We start from the raw sequence: 27887 nt of genomic DNA, 5'->3' as shown, positions 1-27887 counted from the left end.
GGCTGGAAGTCCTTTATCTTTCATTACTTGCAGAGGACACTGGCTCACACCGAGGCCGCCGAGCGGCGGCCGGTGGGAAGGCAGCCCCGGCAGTCACGCCGAGAAGCCGGGCGCCCATCTTGCACTTTATTTACTGCTGCGTGCAGTTTTCCTTCCCAGATATCCCATCTTCCCCGCCAGCCTTCCGGGAAGGCGCCAAGCGCCTTTCCCAGGAGGCGCCGGGTCCTGCTCCCCTCAGCCGGTTTGGCGGGAGACGGGCGCCGCTCGCCCCATCCCGCCAGGCAGCGGCGCCCCCCGCCGGCAGGAGGCCGCGCGGCACCCCACGGATACGAGCGCTGCGCGGCCCGTTCGGCCGATGGGCTTCAAATCGGCGCTCTAACAACCCGCGGGAGCCGCCGCTTCCCGGCGGGGCGAGCAGCGATCCCCCGCGGCGGCCACCCCATAAGGGGTCCGACGTACCGGGCCGAGGGACCCGCGCTGCGGCCCGGCACCGGTGCGGCGCCTCCCGCCGTCGCCGCCGCCCCGCGCCGGGTGCGCGCGCAGCCGCCGCCCGCGGGGCGGGGCGGGCGCTCATTTCCTCCCTGGGCGCCATTTTGTAGCGCAGACAACCCGCAAATAAAGAGCGGGCGGGAGCGGCGCGCGGGGGAGCTCGGGCGGGGGGGGGGACGCGGCGGTCCCGGCCGTGGAGCTGGGGGCGGCGGCGCCCGCGGAGCTGGTGGCGGCAGGCGCGGAGGTGGCGGCGTTTCGGCCCCGCTCGATGTGAGGCGGAGCGCGGCCCAGGCAAGCGGCGTGCGAGGGGCGCGGGGCCTCCGCGCCGCGGGCGGGAGGTGAGTGGCCGTGCGAGCGCTCCGCCCCGGCGGGACGGACGGACAGGGCAGCCCGGGGTGCCGACCCTCAGCGGCGTCTTCATCCCTCACCTCAGGCGCGGGGGGGAGGAGCGGAAGCACTTAGAGCCATTTTGTTCGAGGCTCCGAAGCCCGGCCTGGCTGCGCGGCCGGGATCTTCCTCCCCCAGCCTTGAGCTGCCGCCGCGCCCCGGCTGCGGGAGCCGTGTTTGTCGCTTCCCTTGTGGAAGAGGAGCGAGGGCGGCGGGGCGGGCACTGCTTGGGCTGGGGGGCGGCCGCAGCAGCTGGGTCTGTCAAACACCTGCGGCTGCGGGGCGGGGGGCGGGACCCCCGCGGTTGCTGAGGCGAGCGTGAGGGCTGACCGGTTACGGCGCAACTGTGAGGCTTTTCTTTTTAAACATTAAAAGGCTCCTCAATACGAGAAAGAGGAGTTGCTGGAGGGGGTCCAGGGGAGGGCCGCAAAGATGATACGGGGTCTGGAATATTTCTGTTGTGAGGAGAGACTGCGTGAACTGGGCCTGTTTGCTCTAAAAAGAGAAGAGGCTTTCATCGATACATACAAATATCCTAAAGGCGGGTGCTATCATAAAGTGAAAGGTGCCAGAATCTTTCAGTGGTACCCAGCGGCGGGACGAGGGTCAATGGCCCTAAACTAATAAAACAAGAAGTTTTCACCTCAACATGAGGAAGAACTTGTTTACGTTGAGGGCAGCAGAGCACTGGAACAGACTGCTGTGATGGTGCATTCCCCCTTAACTCCTTTCTAGGCTGCAGTGTGATCTGAGAAATTTTTGAGCAATCTCAGGTACACTCATTCAGGACATCTGCCCAGGCAGGTCATGGAGTCTCTCTTTCTGGAGACGTTCAGAACCCACCTGGACACGTTCCTGTGTTATCTGCTCTAGGTGAACTTGCCTTGGTAGTGAAGTGGGGGTGGTCTTTATAATCCCCAGAGGTTCCTTCCAACCTTAACGATTCTGTGATTCTGTAAATTATATGTTTGTATATATATGCAAACATATATACATGCTTTGGGAGCTGGGAGCCCATACTGGGGTTTTCCCCATGGAACTCATTCTTCATATCATTAAAATAACTTGATTCGGGTGTAACAAGTAAAGCTGCATACCTGATTCAATTACTTTTGTTCATTGAGGTTTCTTTAAAAAGTTTTTAAATCCTGTGTTTTATAAACTTTCTAGAAAAAGGTGTGTGGGCTTCTTCCAGAGTTACTAAAATAAAAATATGCTTTCCCCATTTCACATCTCTTTTAATTGAAACTGCCGTAGAAACCTAAAACCTAGAGTTTTCCTAAAAATTCTTTTGGTGCCTGTGGCAGTGTTATTCTAAGTATGGAATATGGTTTTATATTGCTTGCTGCCAGGAGCAGATATGCAGGAGTGTGGCGGCCACTGTTTCTGCAAAATCATGAAAGTGCTTAGTTAGGATAGTACAGTTAAGCTGTTCATAATATAATTCACAAAATACAATCGTGTTAATTCCAGTCAGCTATGCAGGAATGTTGTTTACATTGATTCTTTTTATTGTAAAAAGTGACACTTCATCATGGTCTTGCAAGATACTTCTGATAGGGTTAGGAGAGAGATGATCTCTTAGAGGAGTTCCAAGTGATAAGAAGCATCTCTTAATGCACAGTGCTGGAGAAGTTACTGTATTAGATTAAAAGAATGAACGTTTCAGTTGCAGTTGCTTTCTGTAGCATACAGATTGACCTGCTCATTAACAGAAAATTAAGGCAAATCACTGTGACAGTTGCTGTAGCCAGCCTGGCACTGCTGATATCTTTGAGAAACGGAGTGGTTTCTGAGCACAATGATAGCAGTATACAACAGTAATAAATGTGTAAGCTTCTGTTAAGTTACTCTGGCTTCTCAAAAATCTGTTGCAAGGTGGAATTCGTACGTGTGGGAAGAGCACTAAGTGTTGATCTATAGATATTATCAACCTAACTTTTCCAGAGTAACCTACAGAATATTTTTAGCTAATGTGTTTTTATTTTATAGTGTGTGGTTCTGTCGTGGCAAGTAATAATAAGTGGCAGTAAGGCAGTAACTTCTGTGATGCAGTGGCCCATTACTTCAGTCTTTTGTGCTCTTGTCTGAAAGCAGGAGGTGGTTTTGTAAATGGTGATGTGCTGGGTGTAGAGGTTAGAGTAGACTGGTCTGGTGCTGGAATTTTGTGTGAAGTCTGGAGATGCAGTGTTCACTACCTTTGGATGGAGGATCAACCTTTGCTTTCTTGTAGTCATGGCTGTGACAGCAATCACATGTTTATAATTGCTGTATGCTGCAGCAGGGGTTACAGGCCAGGTTTTTGGGGAAAATTCACATTTTTTGGTATTTGTGTGCTTCTGGTACTTTCTTGAGGAGCACACATGTAATGACTTGACATGTGTGCACCATTTAGTCAGTGTTAGCTGTAGTTGTGTGACATCTGAAAAGCATCTTTCTCTCTGTCAGGAGCTTAACACCAGCTGAGATCTTCAAGACTACTTCCAGATTCCAAAGGAGTTAAAAAATCTAAAAATCTTGGGAAAAATTACAGTGGGGAAGGTAGGCAGCCTAAACACAGGGGTCACAAGCGTTCCCTCTCTAATCTCAAGTTACTCTGAATGACTGAGTTGGGCACTGGCAATTTCTATCGGTTGCCTCTTACGCTTGTATTTTATATTTAAGATATGTTTCTGGTAAAACAGTCTCAAATAAGGAGCTGCATGCAGAAGGTCAAGCAAAGTGCTTGAATAACTTCTTGTGAGTGGAAGTAGAAGGGGGTGGGAGTGGAGGGGACCTCCTAGTTTAGGGAAGCACATATGTGCCTGTGCGTTACTAAGCCTAGCAACAGGAAGCTGCCATTCGTTAGTGAGATGCCTCTTCTGAATGTTTTCTTTCTGTGGGTTCTAATGTCAGTATTTATTATAGGAAGGGAGTGTGAGTGTTGATTGTTTTGCATGTTGTTAACCAGGACCTTGTTTGGTAGGGTGCTGTGTAGTTGTCAATGGTGTTAGTGCAGGTTGAAAAGACTCAGCTTTGTTGGAAAGTATTTGCTTGTATTAGTACTTACTAACTTGTATTAACTACTTGTATTAGTACTTACTAACCAACAGTTTGGGATTTGGAAAAGTTAAATTGGTTCATTGTGTGTCATTGTGAAAATACTAAGGTAATCCATAAAAATCATTGGGAAAATAAAATATCTTCTCCCTAAGAGCATTGTTTCTTTAAAGCTAAAGTGTTCACAACCAAAGAGTTGACACATCCTTTTCCTGGTATATGTATGGTAGCAGTTTTACAAGCTTGTCAACTCTTAATATTATATGCAACTTTTACAGTGGAAAGCATACTGCAAATATACATGCCTCCAGCAAACCTTGCATGTATTGTTACTTTGAATGCCTGTAAGATTTAGGAACTCAGTATTTTTTACATAATCATAGTTGTAGAAAATACTGTGTATTACTCTTTTGAGATAAGGAAGCATGTCCTGTAAGTCAGGGCGGTGTGAGTATTTAAAATAGCAAAATACAGTACTCTTAATGCTCTGTATGCACTAAAGGAATTCAGTTTGATGGTCTATCAAAGCCATTTATTTTGCATCTTACTTTTCCTGAAAATATTCACATGGGTTTTAAAATAACAGTACTTCCTGTTTATTGGAATCTTACGAGAGTAAGTACTTGCAAGAACATGTTGTAATGTTCACAAATTATCCTCTTTTATTCCAAAGGGGAGGCACAGTAGTATAAATTGCTTTCCTCAGACCCTGATTATCCTTTACCTCATAAAATACAACATTCCGTAGATGTAGACAGATACTAAATGTCAGTTTGATACAAAGTTGGATGGTTTTGATTAGTTAAATAGGAAGAATTGATTACAGGTTGGCTTTTTAGACATAAGTAGAAAGTTTGAGGTAGCTTTTAGAAAAATGCATCTGACTATATCTAGATTACAGGAGCAAACATGTCATAGTGTTGTTTTGTACTCTGGTGCTGCATTGTGTGGAACCAATATTTCAGTGGTGTAATATTGCAAATTAAAACAATTAAGGCTAGAAGTACAAGTTTCTGACTTGTTCAGTGTTTCTTTTACACTAGAAACTACACTAAATAAAACTTGTTTTTTCCTCTCCCTTCAGAGTTCACAATGACGAATGAAGAACCTCTCCCAAAGAAGGTATGTGTTTTTAAAATTACTTGTGGCTTCACTCTTCCTGGTTATCGGGACAGCTTGATAAGTTACGCTTTTCTTTTTGTGTCATAGGTTCGCCTTAGTGAAGCAGATTTTAAGGTTTTACCTAGAGATGAGCTTATCCTAAGGTAATGTAAAAAGTGTTTTTTCTATCTCAACATTTTAGTGAACTTCCAGTGGAAGATGTGTGAATTTACTCTTCCATTGTCTTTTAACATCCTTGTTCTGAAAAACAGTTTTACTTGTTTCATGATGCATCTCTTCTGTAAAGTTCTCCTCTTGTTTCAAGTATTTTTATTTGTAGTTTGGGAGGGAACACTTTTTCACAAGAGACAAAATCTTTACTGGTAGTTTGTAAAACATGAGTGTGAGTGGGTTTTTTTATTCACTCATAACTATAGAAGATACAATTGCTTACATTCCTTGATAGATAGCAAGTTATTTTAAACATCTGAAAAATGTCAACTCTTTATTCTCCAGTACTTTTTCCATTTAATCAGTCCATGCAGTTGTCTTCTCAGCATATTTAGATATTAACAGAAAAATGTAACTGAAGTTTTCATCACCTAGAACTTTGATAAGGAAGAACGTGGCCATCTTTTCACTTTAGAAAGCTTCAGTGTAACCGTGGAAACAATTGCAGGGAATTCTGTTGCACAGACCACCTGCTTAAAGAAACCACCCCAATCCACTTGTCTCTGTGTGCCTGAATTTCCAGATTTGTAAACCAGGAGCTATCCAAATGAGCCATCTGTGGGGCATTTGTTTATCTGCTGGAGTAGTATGTGCATTTTGGTAAACATGAGTTTTTGGCTTCTTGTACACCGAGTTATTAGCATTTATTAGGGTTTCGAGGTAAATTTTGCTGTTTCATAGAACAAAGTCTAAACTGTGTAGCAACACAGGGTTGCATATACAGCACCTTGTATATGTGGTGATCAGCTACCCTCCCTTCTGGACACGCTATCCTGCCAGCTACTTTTGGGTTGACAGTCTTTTCCAGGGAGTAAACGCAGTCTGTCTCCATATGTTTAAAACTGGTTTCTGTCTGCCTCTGAGTATCCAGACTTTTAGGTTGTAAAGAAAAAAGTATTTAAACAGAAAATGTGCTTCTTTCATAAGTGGTTTTGGCCTTGTGATCCTTTTTATAAAAGTTTCTATACTCAAAATTTGGCAGTAGTAAACTCCTAAGTCTCCAAAGCTATGCCCTTACTTCCTGCAGTAAAATTCATGTGAAAATACCAAAGCGTAGATTCTGTGACGCTTTCTAACTGATAATGTGAAAGCAAAAAATGTCTGTCAGTTGTAATCAGTTTCTGTAACTTTCAATGATTAGTTGCTACCATAGAAGAGATGAATTTCCAGCACATATTCAGGAGAGAATGGGGTGTAATACACTCAAGGAGATAAAGTATGCCAGCAGCTCACCTGTGTTAATGAGGAGGAAGAAGGGAATTTGCTAATGACAGCTGTGTTGCTATTGAATAATCATCTTAGTGTGTATAAAAACTGACATGCTCTCAAAAAGAGCACTTGATGTATTTAAGGAGAATAACTTCAATATACCCAGAAAGGGAAATTTAAATTGCATTTTGGTCATGTCCATTTTACTAGTTTGCATTGATCAGTCTTTCAAACACTTTTTTTGTATGGGGGCAGATTGATGGATTTCTAGTAAGTTCACCTCTAATTGTGATTTCACATAAAACTAACAATTATTACACTAACTGCTGGCTTCATTTGTAGGCTGGAATGAAATATTATTACTACACATATTTTAGTGAATGTCATTTCTATTACTTTGAGACATAGAAAAGCATGTGTTGACCTCTAGATTGTCTTAAGATTGGAATGTATTTTTTTGGTCCGTGCCTCGGTGAGGCAAATGCTTTTTGAGACAGACATGTAATGATCTTTTAGGTAGTAAATCACCATTGCTGTACAGTTACAGTGATGAAATACATAGGTAGAAAAGATTATTCTCTTTTTTTGTCAGTTTCTGTGCCACGAGTCCAAATTTTACTGTTCTTTTCTGAGAAATACATAATTCAGGTTTGCTCATCTTAACTTTTGTTGACAAAATATGAGCAGGACTAACACAGAGGCTTTAGATCTGACCTTGAATTTCTGCTTGTCTCATGACTTACTGCTGTGGACTCATCTTAAACTTTCCCCACTCTAATGCAGCAGTTACTTAGCATGACTGCAGGAGCTTCTGAGAGAAAGAAGAGCCAGGAGCATGGTAAAGAAATACTCTGTGGATCATAGCTAAAAATCTGATCAGTATTGCCCTGATCATTTAGCTGAGCAATTAGCTGGTAAAACACTGAAGCACTCCAATATACACAAGCATTTCTGAGGAAATACAGTGCTTTTACTGAACTTCAGTCAACTGGGACTTAGAGTCAGTCATTTTTGGAATGGCCTGGGTACAGTGTGTGTCTTAACCCCTAATTGCTTATTTGCTGCAAACCCCAAAGCTCAGCATAAAATATGGGTGCTTCAAGAAAAAAGTATTTAGGACTTTGTCACTTCAAATTACTTCTATAAAGACTGCTTAGTATTTTTAGAGAATGAAGGGAATTAAGTAACTGACAATGCTGCTCAGTTACCTTCCAGTTCTTGTGAGACTGTAAGTGATCCCTTGAATGCAGAACAGGTTCAAAAGTATTTTCGTAGTTCTCCTGTCTGTTTTTGAATGCCTTTCCAAGTAGAACTTCAATGAAACTCTTCAGGTTATTAATTTTGAACCATCAGATTATGAACATAAACTACCATATTGAGTGGGAAGCAAACTGATGGGAGAAAAAAATCTAGTTTTTAGCCTTTGTCATTCTTCTGCCACTCATATTCACTGATGAGCTGCTTTAGTCTGCTACGGGTATGCTGGAAGGCATGATCTGGGGCAAGGAAGTCAAGGATCAGGTTATGTTCCCTCCCAAGATCTTACCCATTCCTGGCCTACTGGTGAGGGGGGAATGCTACAAAATGTGCCTTGATAATGCATGAGCAATTCTAGCAGTGGCTGAGACTGGTGTGTTACCAACACCATTCTAGCTATGAGTGCAAAGCATAGCACTACAAGGGCTGCTGTGGGGAAAATTGTCTCTGCCAGACCCAGTACAAGTTGCTTCAACTGCAAGGGTTACCAGGTTTTTGACAAAATGCCAGATCTGAATAGTTACGTTTTCTAGAAGTGTTGGTAGGCATAAAACTTGAAATCCATGACATGGCCTAGTGCCATCTAGGTTTTCTTTTCCAGGAGTTTAGTTCTTGCCTAAGTAGTAGCAGTTGTTGAGAGGTGACTTAGAGGTCTACAACATTCTTGGTGACCATGGGCTACGTGGTTTGCTTGTGGGTGGTTATTTTGGTTTTTTTTTTTGTTTTGGTTTTTTTTCAGTTAATGGTCTGGCACATCTACTTGTGTTTCATGTCCTCAATACGCTTCCTTTGTGTAGTGCTCCTGTTGAGGAAGTGTGAGGGTGTCATGATTTTGATAGAATTACTGGGTTTGGGCTGTGAGCTGTAACTTAAAAGTCAAGTAGTCCTGTATATTTGAAGACCAACTGTTTACTGCATGTAATTTTCTAATGTAAAATTAGGTTATCTCTTTCTAGATTAGCTGTTCAGTAGACCATTTCAGTTTTACTTCTGGGAGATGAAATCTCCTGAACTAACATAGAATTTTTAATGGTCAAATTTAAGGGTTAAGTATAAATACTACTGCTCTCTTTTACAGAGTTTTGAGTGTTTGTTCATGCTGTTGCCATGTTTAGCTGAAGTGTTGTAAAAGTTTTGTTGTTGCTTGAAGGAAGAGGTTTCATACTTCTTTTTCCATAATGTAATCTTGCTTGCTGTTACAGATCCCTGATGCTTTTTAGGTCCTTTAATGTGCTGTTTGAATTCACTACATGGTCCAAATTACCTTGAGGTAGATTTTATAGTTTCAGTTAAAGTAGAAGTATAGGTTACAGAGTTCAAATAGAGCAGTTGTGATGAATCTGGCATAAAATACATCTCAGGGAGAGAGGGTAATTGGGAGGAGGGAACAAACACCTTTTTCTGTAGTGATAAGCTGTTAGATTAATTTTCTTTAAAATGTGCAGTTGTACCATCATGGGGAACACACAGTTAGGTACAAAGTGCTGCTTTAAAATCCCAAAACACTGCTGTGAACTTCTTTTCGTAAAGCATTTCATGCTAAACTTTACAGCTGTAAATCATTGGGATATTTGCTACTGATTTGGTAGTTTGTATAAAATTCAGTGCTGTTTTTAAGTGATGTTTTTTGACTGTGGATGAATTGCCTAAATAACATGTTTTCAAAGAGTTATTAAACTGTTTGGCTTATGGATATGAATATAATCACGGAGTGGTCTTAACCTGAATGAGCTGATACAACGCTTAACCTAGGCTGCTATTTCTGGTGTTATAATACACTTTTGCTTGTCCTGTTCACTTGGTAACATACTTAATGTTGTATTTGTATCACAGTTTGTTATAGAATTTTGTTTGAATTGCTCTATGAGAATAAGATGTATATAGGGTACTTCACAAGGATCACAAAATAAGTAGTGTTTGATCCTAGTATTTGTGTAAAATAGTGATTTTTAAGATGTCAATTTCATGTGTTGTAATGCACAGCTACCATTTTATTCCTCTGAGATGCAAAGCAGATTGAACTATTTCCACCATTAAAAGCTCTTTTTTTAAAACTGGAATTCTCTTTTGTGCAGTTGTGTAATTCCATCCTGACATTTTCTGATTATGGTATCAGTGTGAGCTCTGAAAGCTTAGGAATGAGATGCCTTGATTTAGTAAACAGAACTTCAGAAAATTCTTTTTTTTTTCTCTTTGTATCTGCAACAGGTGGAAACAATATGAAGCATACGTGCAAGCTCTGGAGGGCAAGTACACAGACCTTAATTGTAAGTTAGCTGGGTTTCAAAGTGGTGCAAATTATCAGAATGTATAAAGCAGAGTGATCAAGTAATATATGTGCTTTCTAAAGGTCCTAGAAATGAGAGATAATGATCTGTTATGTCAGTTACTTGTCAGGAAAAGAGACCCTGTTTTTTCTAGATTTCTAAGTTTTCAGTCTCTCCCAGCTTTCTTACCAACTTCTTTTGCAGTTGCAAATTTATTCCACCATCTAAAAAGTCTTTATTTTTGCATCTATAGGACACAGACTGTGGGCAAGGGAAAGCTTCAAAGCATAACCCCATAAATAGGTGTACTTTCAGAACTTGACCATTAGAAAAGGAAACTTTATCTACTGGAATACTCCAGGAATGTCTGTGCCTTTGATAATATTCCAGGACTATAAGACTGGGAGGGGAAATAGTGCTTAGAGGTAAATGTGTAAAATGAGTCCCCAAGGATTATTTGATCTGATCAGGCAAATTTGATTGTCCTTCTTATATGGTCATTAAAATTTGAACTTTTGGAAGATAACATGGGGAAGATACATTACTCTGAAATGAGAAAATATGAATACATTCTGTGAGTGACTGAACAGCCCATCCTAAGTCACTTTTAAAAGTTATGTTGGCAGCTAGAGATGGTATATTTCCTGTTTTCACCTTTTCAGTCTGTCCTGAGGACCAAGACACAGTCTAAATATTTAGAGATATAGTACCACTGAGTTTGAAGGGTATTTTTCTGTCAGTCCAAATGGATGTCTTCTCTTTTGCTGTTGTTACATCCTTCTACTGCTGTCTCAATGTTTTGGGTTTTGGAGAGACTAAAATATAGCAAATGTGGAAACAGGTGATTCCGTTCACATCTCAGACTGTCTAAACATGGATAAATAAGTTGTTTCAACATTCCTAGTTTCTTGATCTTGGATCCAGTACAGGCTGTAGTAATCAGTGTTAATGAATTATCTACAAAGATTTATTTAGAAACCATTGTCCTGAAGCAATTTGTGATGTTCAGGTTATATTCACGTCTGATTATTCTCAAGAAATTAGAAAAAAAAAAGAAAATCTATGTTATTAAAATTTTTCATTGTTTTCCATGTGACAAGTAGCAGAGTGAATGTATACAGTTAGTATAAGGTTACTTGCATGTGTTTTTGTTTAAGTAATTTGGAAATGTGCTGCCTTCTCTTGTATTTCATATATAAACTTTCATAAATGTCCATGGATCAGAATTCTAGTTGTGACAGAATGTTCTCAAATGTATTACTGTTTGCTCATGGAGTGTTGAGACCAGTTTGAGAATTGCTATAAACAGCACTGTTTTACAGACTGCAGATTGGTTTTTGTGAGAGTACAGACTTTATTCTTCCACCACCCTGGCCTCAGCTTTTCTTATGTGTATCTGGGCAGTTCCAGCTTCCCAAGTTTCAGACTGCAGGTTGTAATAATATTTGGTTAAGCAAGCAGTTTAAAAGTGATTTCCTATATAACGATCTTCAAAATTTTAGTAAGTCTTAAAGAAGGACCAGGAATATGGATTTAAAGCCACTTGTTGTCAAGCTTTTCTAATACTTAATGATATTTTGTTTTGTTTATGATGGTTATAGACATGACTGTAAAAGGTGTAGCTGTTTGACTTCTGTTTATGAGTTTGGTTTTTAGATTCTTTTTGCTATCTTTTAAAAGCTTCCTATAAAAGGGTACGCTAAAACATACTTTCTATATGTTCTTGCACGTGTTAGCTAATGATGTGACGGGGCTGAGAGAATCTGAAGAGAAGTTGAAACAGCAACAGCAAGAGTCTGCCCGAAGAGAAAATATTCTGGTGATGAGGCTGGCAACTAAGGAACAGGAGATGCAAGAGTGTACTGTAAGTATTTAGAAAGGGATAAGTGTGTTCAGACAGTTGCAGCAATATCAGCTGTTGAGCCAGGGTCGATGTGCTGTGGTTTTTTTTATCTACACCATTACATTTCTGTTTAAAGACATGGCAGGGTACTTTAGCTTCCATTGAATTAATAAAGATCACTTCTTCAAGTTTGGGGATTTTTTAATAGTTACTTCTGTTGATTTTCAGTAGCAGTTGTGATTGGAAGGGCTTTTACTTCAAGCTAATTCTTGCATATATTCTCTTTTAGCATTTATCTGCGGTATATATCTACAAAAATGTTACTTCTGAGTGTCCTTATAGAGTCAGGAACAAATAAAAATGTAAGGATATGACTGAGTTTACTTGGTTTCATTTAGGAGGTTTCAGGCTGATACTTACATTGCCTTTGGATAACAAGGTATTTGTAAGCTGGCTGGATAGGTGAAGTTGCTACTTTTGAACTTTGGCAGTTCTGCCTAATTTGTAGTGTTCTGGTTACGTATTTTGTTGATCTTTATTTATTCTTTATTTCTGGCTGTTTTTTGTGACTTCTACATCTGTATTTAGTTTTGGTTTCTTGGAAACGGTCTCATTTTGGATTACCTTAATGTAATTTTCATTCTGCTAGAATCTGACAGTTTCTGAGAGGATTGTAAAAAGCTTATTGCTAGTTTTGGTAATATACTCTTCAGAGCTTCTCTTATGAAAAATACAGGCTCTGTGCAGAACTAATAACTAGTGTTGTAGCTTTCTTTTGCTTTTTAAGTCTTCCTTTCTTTTTTACCTGGAGTTTTTCAGAGCTGTCAGGTGTAGGTATAGTAGTATGACTGAGCTCGGTACACAGTATTTTCACTGTTCATAAGACCATAAGATCACTTTAGTTCACAGTAAATAGTATTATAAACAGGAAAAAAATAAAGGGGATTATGCTTACTTTGCAGTGGCAAAAGATGAAGCCCAGAATCACTGAGGTTGGCAGAGACTTGCAGTTTCTAGTCCAGCCTGCGTGTTCACAGCAAGGTCTGTTGGACCAGGTTACTCAGGACTGTGCACTATTGGCTTTTAAGCATCTCCTAAAATGGAGACTCAAAAATTCTTTGGTGACCTGTGCCAGTGTTGAATTGCTGACGCAGTAGAATGTGTTCCCCTATGTTTAAGTGGAATTTCCTGTGCTTCAGTTTATGCCCATCACCTTCTGTGCTTTCACTGGGCACCACTGGCTTTGCTTGCTTTACTCCCTATCAGGTATTTATGCACATCCCTAACATCCTCCAAGCCTTCTCTTCTCCAGATTGAGCAGCCCTAACACTCAGCCTCTGCTTGTGTGTCACATGCTCCAACCCCTTAATCAGCCTCATGGCCCTTCACTGGCCTCACCCTCATATATCTGTGTCTTTCTTGTGCGGGGGTGTCCAGGTAGGGCCTTAGTACCCCAGATACCTCACCAGTGCTAAGTAAGAGGAAGGATCTCCTCCCTCAGCCTTGGCAGCACTCCTGTTAATGTGGCCCAGGATGCCAGTGAAGATCTGTACTGCAACACTTCCCTAGTTGTGTATTGGTCCTGCTCCAATTGTGAAGTTTTACTGATAAATTCTGCTATGTGGAACAGCAGTAATAACAGGTTGTTTTTTTTTTTCTTTTGAACTTCTAAGCATATACCTAAAGCAGTAAGTACTAAAAATAAATAAATAAAAACAAATATAAGTTTTTCACCAAAACCAAATTTGTGTGTACTGTATTTTCCTTTCTTCCTCCCTTGAAGTCATAAACTTCAAGTATTTAATGCTTTGAATTTGACAATATCATGAGAACTATAGGGGTTTTTGGCTGCACTTTGTTAGATGTTCATAGCTGCATAATCTTTCCAGAATATTGGTTTAGAAGAACTTCTGAAGAGCTTTGATTTTGAGTGTACTTTAAAAAAGAAAAAAGGGTGGGTAACAACCTGCCAGAAAGAAACAAAAAATAGACAAGTGCCCACACACTGATGTGGCTTAGATTTCTCCTGCTCCTGACTCAAGAATTACACCAAGGATGTAATCTCCATAGTATATGGAGGTAGGAAGATCCTTGAAAAAGAGGTGTAAAATGGATACACTGGAGGTGTATAATTGAGACATTTTTACCTTTATATATTTTGAAGTTTAAAAGTGCATATAGTTTTAAGAAGGTGTGAAGGACTAGGCTTTACTAGAGAGTGTTTTTTCCACTATAGTAACAGTAGAAAAATACATCATGTTGGATAAGATGCAAAGCTAAGATACGGGTTGCTTAATCATGTAGTAAACTATTCATCATGTGATGATGAATATTTGACATGCTGATTTTAATCCATAAAATAATTTTTCCATATTTTTATTAGTTAGGTTTTTTTATAGTTCACACTTACATGTAAAGTACATCAGTAACATTTATATGTAAGCCTTCAATGTTCCCTGTCACATTTTGCTCAGAAGGACTGAGCATTTATGGTGTCTAGTTTCTTGAAAACTACAGATGTGTTTTTGGGACATTTTCTTTCAAATTTACCGCTTTCAAATTTAAATGGTTAAAAACTTAATATTGTACCACATTCAGCTGGTAGTAGTTGGAAAATACTGAGTTTTCTGATTACTAGTGTTAGAACACCTTGCTTACTAAAGTACACTAGCTCTGTTTTAAAATAGGGTGTGATGAACTCTATTTTGGTGTTTCAGTTTTCACCCTTTTTTAAAATAGTAGCATTTTAGTGTGCTTTCAGTTTATGAGAGTCACCAGCTGTCATCTTTAAAGTGTAGGTGTGCATGTCAGAGTAGCAGTAGCGGAATCATTGCCCTTACTCTGTGTTGGTGCTGTTTTTGAAGAGACAAGATGCGAGGGGAGTGTATAACTCCATTCTCTCTAGTGCTCTGTGCTGAGTCTAGCAAGAGAATATATGGATTTCTTCAGAGCCATCAGCTTAGTAAAAGTCTGTGACAGGTACTGCAGTGTTTCTCTGTGGTTTTAGGGTGACTAAAGGCTACCTAGAAGTTCAGGTGTTTAACATCTTGTGTGCCTTGTTTTCAGCAGCAGACTCAAGCTACCTTTCCCCCAGCAGGAACAACCCCCTAGAAGAGGTTGCTCCTTTTAGGGAAGTGTGGGTAAGATATTGGCTATGGTTTCTACAATAAAGCTTTATTTCTGGCAGAGGTGGTAGTAAAGTTAATGCTACTTCAGGCAAGGGCCTTAACCTCATTCCAGGCTACTGCACAGTTACTGAGAGTCAGTAATTGGGCAGAAATTTGGAAATACTTGCTGCTCAAATATGTTTTTCATGGAAAAGATCTGCAAGAGATGACAATGGGTGGAACTTTCTGTTGGTGCAGTTGGACTGTAGCACTAGATAGTCATTACTCCTGTGGCTTAGGTTACAGCTCTGTTGTGTTTTTTCTCTTAGTTGTGCACTTCATTCCTTCCTACTCCTTCCTTGTAAGAAGGATATAATGTTGATCTGACTTAGATTGCTTACACTTTGTCTCAGGCACCTGTAATCTGTTTTGTAAATTCTTCATGTTTAGAGTCTGTTCTTTGTAGCTGTTTTTGGATGATGATTGCAGCTGAAGGCATGCAACTGTTTCCAAGAATGTGAGAACTAGAGGGATTGAAAATGTTATTGTCTGTCTTTAACTAAAAGATAAAAATGCACATAAACAAAACCTCACACAGCCTGATGTCCTCTAAATAGACTGCTTTCAGTGCTCTCCTGCATTGGGTTGAAACACAGAGAAAGCTGATAGCAAGATTTTTGTATTTGTGAAAATTACCTCTACTTATCTATCTGATGGGCTTTTGAAAAATACTAGCTAGTGTATGCTTTCATGTCTGGGAATATGAACAGTCTGTAGGCATTTCAGGTGTTAGAGTGAGCATTCCCTGGGGTTTAGCATTGGACATGACTATTCCTGTATGTTCTGCTGTAGCCTGAAGGCAACAGGCAAACAAACTCTCCTGCTCCCTAACCCTTACCACCTGGAATATCAATGGGAGGTGACTCATACTAGAAAGTGGTTAGAGGGAGCAAGAATGTGAGGTTTGGACTGGCTAAGCAGGACGACAAAATTAGGAAATCGGCAGACAAGGAAAGACATTTGGGCTTGCTTTGGGAGCAGGTCATACTGGGAGGAGGTTGCTAGGTCTTCATGGATGAAGAGCCTGGCAGGTGGGAACTCTGGAGTTAACTACTGGAGAAAGCACTTTCGTGGAGGGATTAAGAAAATTTGAGTTGAAAAAAGTATAGAGGAAGAGAATGTTGTTGTTGTTTTAAGTTTGGGGAGGGAATGAGCAAGGGTTGTTAAGCTTAAATAAGTTCTTTCTACACAATTGCTTTAGAAACGATGAGCTGAAGTCCTGTACAGGTGCCATCTGCTGGGCTCAAGAGTGCGAGCTGGAGAGACACCCATGAGATTGTCAAATAACTGGCACTGCACAGCGTTGGCTGGGTCCTCCAGAGTGTTAAAGTGTATTTCTGGTGTGACTGAGGAGCAGTGGCAGCAATTCTGTGTGCTAGTGATCCAAGGAATCTGTTACAATTTTTAGATTTAGTGGAAGAGGGAGGAATGTGGGCCTTAGGAAGACAAGAACATCAAATACACATCAATAACAATGAATAAAATTGATCCTTACTCAGTGAGCAATGTATTGTGCATTCAGTGAGGCAAAGGAACCGAGAGGTAAAATGCCATCCAAGAATTGTTAGCATTATCTTAATCTGTATTTCCTGTTTCTAGGTAGTGTTTGTATGTGGGTTCTTGAGTGCTTTAATTCTTGAAAATATTTATATGTAGTGCTTTATTCCCTTTATATTTATTTTTGCATACGTAGAACTTTGTCTATTTAAAATTTCAAGTATGATGATTTCAGTTTTTTAAGTAGCTAAGTATTTTTATAATATCAAATTAATGTGACAAAGGCAATACTTCAGTTATTCTAGTACCTTTGAAACCACTTGAAATAAAATCCAGGAGTTTTTGCTACTTAACTATATGTAAATTAAACCATATTATACTCAATTAGAAGTGACTGAGGTTGCTCCTGCACACTGAATGTACATAGGACTTCTGTGCTTCCTCTTCACCACTGCTGTGTAAAGACCCCATGAGAGAGTAACTGCATGTACAGGAACATGGTGTGTCCCAAGGAAGCAAGAGTGCAGGGAGACTCTTGCCCTTTAGGGTTTGTCAGTGAAACTCTCTGCTCTCAAGTCTGATTGCAGGACTGCTTGCATGGAAACAAACCATCTGACTTCCAATTAATGTCTTTTAACATTGTGTGAGTCTGTTCACCTCTTGCTCATGAAGAAATGTGTGTGATACAGGGAGCATAATAAATTGAATTTAAGAATCAACACATTCTGTGCAGGCTGATGTGGTATTGGTGATTAGCAGGGTTCTAGACACGTACTTTTAGTATCATTTAAGTGATGGGATTAAAATTGAAGAAACTATTAATCTTAAGTTAATAAAAAGTTAATAAAAAAGTTAATAAAGTTAGTAATTTATTTACATTCATTTTTAATAATAAATGTTGTATTTAAAAGAAAACCTCTGTTTTCTGTTACTTCTGAAATTTTCACTATTACAAGTGTTCTGAACATACTAACTTGTATCTCCTTTGGCTTGTGGTCCATGCAAGGGAATAAAATCCAACCAAAATCTGTTTTAATTGCTGTTAATATTTCTAAATTATTTTGTTTAAAAAAACACAATCTTGCATCGTGACTATTGCAGTTGCAAAAACTTCAGAAGTTTCTAAAAACCTTTTTATTATTTGCTTGTAAATATTTCTTGTCAAACTGTAATGTTCCTTAATAACTTCCATTGAAGTGGGAGTTAACTGTCTGTTTAAAGCAGATAATTATTTCCATATGCTCTTTGCTCCCCAGAAGGAGTGCAGGCAGATACAAAAGAAAGGGAGCATTCTAATTGCTTCTAATCCAGATACTGCTCTGACTAATGTAAATTGACATGTAGACAATAATTGGGGTCTGGAGGGAAATCTGCTGTGAAAGGTAAAGCATGGCAGGTGCTTAGGGGTGAGCAAACACATGGACAAGGGTTTGAGGCATGCACAGGTGATTTTTTTTATCCTGTGTTTTTTGGGTTGCAGCATGAAAGAAGGCAAGCTACCTTGATAACTTTGGGGTAATGATTTGTATTGAAATGACTTGCAGTTCTTCTTTAATATTGTATGAATAACAGTATTTTTTTCTTATTTTATGCAGAATCAGATTCAGTACCTCAAGCAAGTCCAGCAGCCTAGTGTTGCCCAACTGCGATCAACAATGGTGGACCCAGCCATCAACTTGTTTTTCCTAAAAATGAAAGGTGAACTGGAACAGACTAAAGACAAACTGGAACAAGCCCAAAATGAACTGAGTGCCTGGAAATTTACGCCTGATAGGTAAACAAAACAAATACTCCCCAGTCAAGACTTCCCTGACAGTCCCACTACGAGAATGCTATGGTGGGACAGCCAAGTACTCGTTTCCACACCAAGACTCAGACGTTTTGAGGCAAAAGCCACATTCTTATACTGTCCAGCTTGTAATGCTTAATGTAAAACTTACCAGGTGAACCTTGTGTTTCAGCTTTTTTCTCCCCTTTGCTTCAGAGGCCTGACAGCGTCGGACTATTCTGAAGAAATGGCCATCTTCGAAAAAAATCTTTTCTAGAACATGTAGACATTTGCAAAATTGTTCTATTTGAAGAAAATAGAGGGAGAAACAGAAGTCTTAAGTCTGTGGCACACTGTGTCTACAGACAGTTTGGAGGAGAGAGAACCTAGAGATTATAAATCATGAATTGAACATGTAAAATTCCCGTAAAATGTAGAAGTGGAATATGCTTCGCTCTTAACCTTGAGCCTAGTGACTTAGAGACACTGTAAGTCAGTTTTGCCAATAAGACTGTGGACTTCCTGCTTGTTCACTGAACTGCTGGGTCAAAACTCAATGAGGTGAATTTTGCATTAAAGAGTTTACTTGCTAACCAGTTTTGAATAGCCACAAGAGTGCTATTTGATATCACAACAGTGGTAGTGTACACATTTGACTGTTTAGCCTTTGGGCTCTAGCACTTGATGCAGCCTTAAGTCACTGTTGCTAAATAATGAACTGTTTTCTGGATGGTTGGTAATATTGTGGATGCCTCAAAATTAGAACTGTACAAAAATGTACGTTCCATCTAAATGCAGGTTTAAAATTGTCTGAAGCAACATATATTTGATCACAACTAGCATGTATAAGAAAAACTGGTTGTGATAAGAATTTCACTGCATGTTTTCATGCAGAAATGAGAATTTTTCGATCTTCATACTAAGAACTGATCTCAAATGCTTAATACAGAAGGCACAAGATGGCAACTGTCTTCAGTGTTGGTGGGGTGTTTTTATTCCGTTGTACACCTGGGTTTTTTTGTATTGTGCTTCTCTATAAAATGTGCCTTGAAATAGTTGTAATACGTAGTTCAAGGAACACTTCTGGATATACTGTTGTATCGTGAAACTCCTGGGATGAACGAGAATTGAACAGGTTGTTATTTCTGCATTGTCTCGTTCGCTGCAAACGAAGTCAGTATTTTAACAAACCAAAAAAACCTTAAATGCATGCATTTTTGTTGGTGGATTCAGTGAAGGAGTTTTTGCTGCTCTATTGATGCCTCTGTTCTGTTGTCCCAAGTTACTTGTAAGAGTAGCAATCTGGGACAGTTGGGAGTGCACCTCTGAGGTCTGTAAAGCAAAATGTAGATTTGGTGTAGCATTTGTGTGTTTGTTTTCTCCCGCAGCAAATAGAGGTCTATTTAGTAATCTGAGGTTTTATTTTTTCAAAACAGTTGGGCAACGTTTTATGACTCAGTTTAAAAAAATTAATTTTTAAATTAAAAAGACATTCAGCTGTCACAGAAGGTGATGTATTCTAACTGTTTTGGTGACTTTTATTAAGATGCCGTAACATAATTTTGATTTGGAAGTATCTTTAACTGTTTGTGCTTCAGGTGATTAATACGGGATCAAAGAGTAGTATACTTATGCAGGTTTATTTTCTTTTGCATGAGTAATGACTTAACAGCAAAAAGAAAAATCCACAGAAAAATTTTACCTTTTTAAAAGTGATACATCCGGAATGATTTTGCTATAGCAGTATCTAAGATTTTATTGATCTAGCATCAAAACAGAGGTAAGACTTATATTAATAAATCGTTAATGTGTTACCAAGGCATTTGTAAAGCTTGCTATAATGTGTTGAAAGAGGCATGCCATGCAGATTGCTTATTTCTAACTTGGAGTTCAGAAAATGATTTAATACATTTAGATACAGGTTGATGGTTTTCTAAAGTCCTCAGGCTCTGAATGTGTGAGTACAGCTGAGGAGAGATGAGTAACTTGCTACTTCCTTTCAAACTCAAGTGTCAAAAGAAAATGTTATTTCTGTAGCTGCAACATACCCTAATTTACATTATACAATTTTAAGTCAGTGGTGTGAATGTGCATAATTCATACATGCAGTGGCTGAAATATAGAAAGTTATAGTTATTTCCTGGTAAACTATTGAGGCTTTGTTAAATGGGTTAAGATTTTACTGCTTTTCATTTCTTGAAAGGTAAAGTAATAGGCTCATGTAAAATATTAGTAGGGTTTTTTTATTCTCTTTGCATCTTGCCCCTCTCCCCCTTAATTGCTTTAATTGTCCATCCTTGTACGCAGCTATTAATTTCATGGCATCTGGCCTAGTTTTTGGGAGAGGCAATGGCCCTATTCAGATCCTAAACTGATGTCCTTGGGGTGGATAACATGTTAACTGCAGCCCTAAGCAGAGTTAGTTCCGGACCTTAGTTGTAGATAAGGCTGTGCAGCATAAACGTTGCTGATGTCTGAAGGGGGAAATGAAAGGGCATGTAATCAAAGGAATGGTTATGCTAAGCCATTTTAACCACCATTAAGCAGAGTATAGATATGGAAAAAAATTAGTTGAAATGTCATTTTGCAGTAAGCCTAGGTACAACAAACTTTAGTCTTCTGAAATTTAACCACTTATATTCTTACAGGTTTTGTTGCATGTATATTCAAGAGGATTTGTGAAAACAATGCTGAACTTAGTTTTACAGTTCATAGGAATTATTTTAATAGTTAATGGATTTAATGTTCTTGAATATATTGTCCTTTTTGTAAATTGCAAGGGTTATTCTCTGCTAGTTCAGAACATCTGGAAAAATTCTGATGGGAAGAAATAGCATTATAGGTAACTATGCAAATTTCTATACAGGTAATAAATATTTTACATTTTGGCAGGAGTTAACCTGAAGATATTAATGGGATTCTAAATTTGTCCCAATTCCAAGGTAACTGGTACTTCCTGATTCTGCAGTTGATGTTGGTTTGTGAAGAGAAAAACATTAAATGACTTAAGCATTGTAAACTTTTTCTACTTGCAGTAATGATGAATACAGTAACAGGAATTTGCCAATGGCTAAAAATCATGTCTGCCTAATAACTTTTGGGATCTGTCACATTGGTTATCTCCAAAGTGGTCCTGCTTTGCACAGAATGAACATCTCTAAGGAAACTTGCATCTTAAATGTGCGACTTGGACTGTATTAGGTCGGCACAATTTAAACTTCAAGGACCTGGCATTGGACATCACATCAAGAAAGAAAACAGGCTGCTGCCTTTAGCAGATTTTCAGGCCTCCAGGACTTTACACAGCCAGATTCCTTCTGGAGCAGCCCATCTGAAAGATTTGGGAAAGTCAGTTGAAAAATGTTAAATGGGGCAGAGTTGGCAGAGAACTTAAAAGTTGTTCTAAGACTTGAGTGCTCAGAAGGTAGTTGATAAGGAAATTGCTGTTTTAAATTCTTCTGGTTGGGTATTTTGGTTGCAGGAGAGAACTGTGGCTGTGATTGTAGCAGAAATTTCCTGTTCTATTTTTTTAATCCTCAATTTCTTTTCAGTATTTGTCACTTGTTTAAAAGCATATAAAAAATTAAATGACCTTCTTGGTCTTGAAAAGTAACGCAAGTCTTGCTATTGAATTCACAATAAAACTGTTTAAGTTTGGGGGTTTTGGCAGAGCTTATACTTCTATAGAAAAGAAGACAGCTTTATTATGGTGCTGAGCCTATTAAAAGAACTGTTTGGGGATGCTATCCTGACCTGGCAGACTAAGAGTCCTAAAGGACTTTAATTTTTCTTTCATGGAGTCAGCTGTATTGCCTATATATTAATTTGCATACTACTTCCTATAATGCTTTACAATGAGATTTTTATAATGAAGATTAAAGATGTGTAATGTTACCAATTTAGTAAAGAAAATCTTGTCAGTTCCTACCTGTTTCACATTTCTTTTAGAAATTGAATGTCCTGATGATCATTATTTACAATCTGAAATCTGTCATTTTAAAGGAAGTAAATAATATACCTCTTCCTTGATGTCCTTCCAGTGTTCAGCTACACTTGCATTCCTCTTCATACAAGATGTACTTAAGAGATGCTGACCATAGAAATCATGAAGCAGACTCTGCATGTGACTGTCAAACATACAAGTAGCATTGAAAAATAGACACCTCATTTTTTAAACAAGAGTACCTGTACAGCATTCAAAAGAAAGGTTAAACCTTTTAAGGAAAAATGGTTGTCAATATGAAAAATGAACATGAGATTTATTATTTCCCCCAAGCAACTTCCTTCACCCAAATTCAGCTATTGCATTTCATTAGTGCAACAGATGGGGAATGATTGTGCTTATAATTTGCTCATGTAGTTTCTTGTAGTTTCATGTAGTTTCTTGTGTAGTCCTTGATCTTTTGAATTGCAAAACACATCTTTAATCAAATATTTAACTCCGTTAAGAATTGGCACATGCAAGATTGTGCATACTGATAATCCAGATGTTGGTATCAAAAAAGTACAATATGCTTATTCATATTTTCAGTAATAAAACTTGCCTTCCACTTTGTGGGACAGCGACTGAAGATCAACTGGCGTTGGAACAGCATGTGGTAACTATAGGGAGACTTTCTGCTATGACAATTATGTTGAGGCATAATGTTCCTTGAATTGTGACATGCAGAAATTGCATCTCCTTTTTGTCTGTAATTGTGACTGAGGAAGATAACTAAAGGTTTTATATTCATTTTGTGATAGATGGCTCTTTCCTTTGCAGCCAAACAGGGAAAAAGTTAATGGCGAAGTGTCGAATGCTTATCCAGGAGAATCAAGAGCTTGGAAGGCAGCTGTCCCAAGGCCGTATTGCACAGCTTGAGGCAGAATTGGCTTTACAGAAGAAATATAGTGAGGAACTTAAAAGCAGTCAGGATGGTAAGGGATTTTTTAACAAAAATAGAAGTTGCTTTGCACTTCTGCAAGTTTAATTTTGTGATGATATACATAATACAAAACCATCTTTGTTAGAATGAAAGGGCTGTACTGAGCAAAATATGACAGTTGTAAGTATTAACTGGTAGTCTTAGTTAAAAACAAACAAAATCCTTAAGTTTGGGGGAACTGGTGGGATCCTCAGCTCTAGTAATGCAATGTTTGAAATAGAGATATTTACTATAAGTCTTGCTACTTAATAGGGAATGTTTAGACTGCACACTACTGGTGAATTGGCAAGATGAAAGCTGTTAACATTACATGAGGCCTAGGCATGCACTGAGAACAGCTTTTTGTTAACTGACTCATTTGGAATTTATTTTAAAAGATCACCAACTTTTCAACGATATCTAAGAATGTGAAAAACTGATATTTTTTTTTTTCCTTTAACTCAGATGAATGAAAATGTCTCATCATGTTTAAAGTCTAAATTTTGCGACACTGAAAACCTAAATTGAAATTATCTAAAAACTCTGACCTCTTGCATAATTTAAACGGAGGAGAAAATGCAGGTTTAAAGGTCTTCAGTCTTGCATTCTGTGTAGTGTCAGTGGCTCTTCACAGAATGTTAAATTAGGTTTTCTGAAGTTTGGGGATATAACCTATCTAGACAGCACATAGACCTGAGTATCTTTTTTGTTTGTTTAACATCTGAAGATTGTAAGATACCAGTAACTTGATATGGCATCACATCTAAGTCTCAGATGTCCTGCATTTTTAAGGCTAGATCTTGCCCCAATCATATTTTAATCTCTTGGAGAAAATAGCAGTATAAAATAACTAGAACTCTTAAGGTAAATGATTGTATAATGTCATTTTCTGGGAGTAGTAACTACTGTTTTGATAACACACTTCAACAAAATTTACCAAGTACATAATTGAAGCAAGTGTAGACATTCTTTGAAGACTGCTGCTTTTGAATGTGGTAATTACCAGCATTGAGTTGCTTCTTCCCCGTAGATGAATCAAGATGATATTCCTGCAATAACAGTTTTCTTAATGATTGTTCTCCATAGCAGCAAGAACACTTGTTTTTAATTATTTTTACAATAGTAAGCACTTTGCATTTTATTTTCTCTGTCATACTGATGTTGCAGTTGAATTGAAGACTGAGTCAGTGTTTCTTACACTGTTAAGAGGTCAAATTTGTTTTGTTCCAGAATGCAGTACTAATTGTAAAAACCTTTTTCTGGTACATAAATATTAAAACACCTCGTGTAATTAGTTAACACTCTTGTTGGTAAGAAGGTCTTTTTGCGTCCTCTCTTGAAGGATTTAAAGGATCAAACACAGTAAGAATTGAAACTTCCTTGAAATATGATGAGAAAATAATGCTTATGGCTACTGAGTAGGATTTTGTAGTTAATCAGATCTGTTATGTATAGATATGGTTCATGGTCACTTTTATAGTATTTCTGCTGGGGATTTATACTTGAATAAAAGTAGACACATTAGTATCTGCTTGCAAAATATTGTTTTCATTGAGCTTTTTTCTGAATATCTTGCTTTCTTGCCCAGAAATTAAATTTTTCTCACATATTTTCAATAGCAGTATAGAAAATAAGTAGATACCACAGTTGTTAAGCATTTTCTCCTTCAGAGGCAGAGTATCAAAACCAGTGCATACCTGATGGCTGAGAAATAGTTCATTGAAAAATTTCAGCATAAAATGTTGAGTTATGGGATTTTAATTTTTTGTCTGAGATTCAAGCTGTATATGGGCTATTAAGTGTTTGCAACAAATGTGTTTTCTTTACATAGAATTGAATGACTTCATCATCCAGCTTGATGAGGAGGTAGAGGGTATGCAGAGTACCATTCTAGTTCTTCAGCAGCAGTTGAAGGAGACTCGCCAGCAGTTGGCACAGTACCAGCAGCAGCAGTCCCAGGCATCCAACCCAGGTACCAGCAGGACTCCATCCTCTGAGCCCACGGAGCAGGGAGAGGCCGTGGGCAAAGACTGCAGCCGCCTGGCAAACGGACCAAGCAATGGCAGCTCCTCCCATCAGCGGACGTCTGGGCCTGGATTTTATAGGGAGGGTAGCGGCACAGAGGATGACTTCCCAGCTTCTCCAGGGAATGGTAATAAGCTGTCCAACCACTCTGAAGATAGAACTGGTAGAGGAAGTGGTAGCTACATAAACCAGCTCAGTACTGGGTATGAAAGTGTAGACTCTCCCACTGGCAGTGAAAACTCTCTCACTCACCACTCAAATGACACAGACTCCAATCATGATCCTCAAGAGGAGAAAACAGTGAGCATGAAAGGTAACAGAACTGTGGGTTCTCGTCATGTCCAGAATGGTTTGGACTCCAGTGTAAATGTGCAGGGTTCAGTTTTGTAACATTTTTCTGCAAAATTTTTATACAGTGTCATTGAAATTGGGAGAGGATACTGTCCAGGAGCCGTTTAAATTAGTGCATACTTGTCACAATTTTGCCTTTTTGTGGGTTTCTTTTTGCTTCAATACCTCTGCCACTTTGGAAATTTTAACAGTTAATTACGTTGAATGTTGCTAAAAGGACGTTTGTGTAGCTCAAGTTATTTTTATATGAGTTAATGTGAAGTTGAAATGGAAATTATTTCCATAAAGTATAACATAAATGATGTCTGTACAAATCTGTGTATATCTAGAACCTGTGCTGTGTAAGGGCATTCTTACTCATACTGTTATACTTAACACCACCTTCAAGATTTGTCATAATAGCTGTGGGTTTATGACTGCCAAGTTTGCCCAGTACAGTAGTTTTATCACTAAAAAGATGGACTTACTGAAGGAGTCCTGTAGTAGTTTCAGTGTTAATTACAGTTTTTCCCACCATACATCTGTGCATTTTCTCCTTAGGTGACCGAATGTTTATGAATTGTGTGCATAGTTACTCAGTTTTAAAGAACTGTTGTATCCTGTTGATGCATATTGCTCTGTGACTCCAATATTATCTTACCTGTACTGACCAAACCTAAATAAAAACTTTTAATAATGTAATTTCCTCATGGTTCTGCATTCGCTTACGTGGTTTACTTGTATGCGGTGTTTCTATAGTCCTTGCTTTTGAATTGAATTTTGAATTTGTATCTGTGTCAATCATATCTGATACAGTGTATGCCAGATACATGAAGCTTTAGGTGTGTACTAGTGCTAATTTCGGACAGCCTGATACTGCTTGTTCCACAGGTTTTGTCCTTACTGGCAGAAAAAGGGTGGGGGTGGTGGGGAGGTGGAAAGGAGAAGTTAATGAAAGTAAACCTTAGAGTTTGAACCTGGTTTTATTAACGATTATAAAAAAAACCAAAAAACAACCCAAACGCAAAAGCTTGTAGTACCTAACAGCACAAATTAAACTAGAAAAAATTAAGGAATTAGCAATTCAGCCTTTTGAACTAGATAATTTTGTTTTCAAATGCCTGCCTGAGGAAACTGATTTCTTAACAGGTGCAGAGAATGACAGAATTCCCTTTAATTAAACATACTTTTATTGCTCAGTATTGCTCTAGTATACTTCTATTGCTCAGCAATGAGCTATGAATTTCAGAACCTGGATTTCTGGTGTTCATTTTCCATCTATTAGTTTAGTGTTGGTAGCACATGAGCAAGAAGATGAAAATGCACTGTTCAAGGTAAGACAGAAGTACTTAGTGGTTTATTTTAGGGTGGGGTTAAGTGTAGTTTCAACCTTTTTTCTACCTGTGAGTCTTGTAATTACCAGATAACTAATAAAATGAATGCATATGTAGCTACTAAATAAGAAATAGCTTTACTGTTTTGCAATTCACTGTGGAAACAAGACTTTTTTGAAAGAAGTATTTCTCAAAAGTTCTAGAGCACACTCTGTTGAAATTCATAGTTGCAGTAAATTCTTAGGTTATAGAAAGATGTCTGTGGTAGCATTTTTAAGTTGTGTAAATTAGTGTCTTGCAGTCCAAGACAAATGGATGTAATTAAATTGCTACCCAGCTACACTTGTCTCTATCAAAAACATGCTAGTCCATAGCAGCCCACCAATGCTATTTTAATTTCATAGGGTTCACATCAATGTTCTAAATCACTTGGGTAGCAGTCACTGGAAGTATAAATTCCACTGCTGATACCTCGTTGCTTTTTGAATGTTGCTTCAGGCCTGATTGCCTGAAAAATAACAGTAAATGCATGAAAGGGAAGCAACAAATATCTATACAAAAATGGTACTGCCATTTGGCACCCAAAAGAATTTTTAGATGACAGAGGTCCCTGATGATGAATTTTATTTGATCTTGGCATCATACTGCTTGCTCATGTAGCATATGTATATATGTACATCCTGGGTCCTGTACATGGTAAAATGCAATACTTGTAAGAAGCTTCAAATGCTCATAACACAATATAGTAATCGGGCTTTATGTGATCAGATGGTAAAGAGCCTTGTGAGGAAATCTGTGGTTAAAAAAAAGGGCATAGCTCTCAGGTGGTGATGAATTTATTTAAATCAGTCAGGTATTACAGGACATTCATGACTTTAAAATCATCTTTATAGGAGGTTTTTATTTTCTCAAGAGTAACAAATAGTAATAATAAATGTTAAAAAAAATCAGAAATACAAATTATACCATTAGACTTCAAGTTAACTTGTTGAAAAAAAAGTTGTGTAAGACAAGCCATTCCCTTTGTCATCCTCTGCTT

At 38.6% G+C, this 27887-nt stretch overlaps 1 protein-coding gene across 1 annotated transcript; it reads left to right on the top strand.

Moving 5' to 3' along the window:
* Positions 1-683: 683 nt before the first annotated feature.
* Positions 684-26216, top strand: WTAP (WT1 associated protein). The gene is made up of 8 exons (XM_005518387.3): positions 684-827; positions 5000-5037; positions 5125-5180; positions 9922-9980; positions 11717-11844; positions 18083-18261; positions 23018-23172; positions 24991-26216. Exons 2-8 carry the CDS (start codon positions 5008-5010, stop codon positions 25572-25574), a joined length of 1191 nt encoding a protein of 396 aa, XP_005518444.1. The 5' UTR covers positions 684-827; positions 5000-5007; the 3' UTR covers positions 25575-26216.
* Positions 26217-27887: the final 1671 nt, after the last annotated feature.

This window comes from Pseudopodoces humilis, chromosome 3, assembly GCF_049639895.1.
Source record: "Pseudopodoces humilis isolate 2021_Gansu_Grassland_sample_001 chromosome 3, ASM4963989v1, whole genome shotgun sequence".
Taxonomy (NCBI): Eukaryota; Metazoa; Chordata; class Aves; order Passeriformes; family Paridae; genus Pseudopodoces; species Pseudopodoces humilis.
Note: the sequence above shows the minus strand (reverse complement) of the source record. Positions and strands in the feature narration are given on the sequence as shown.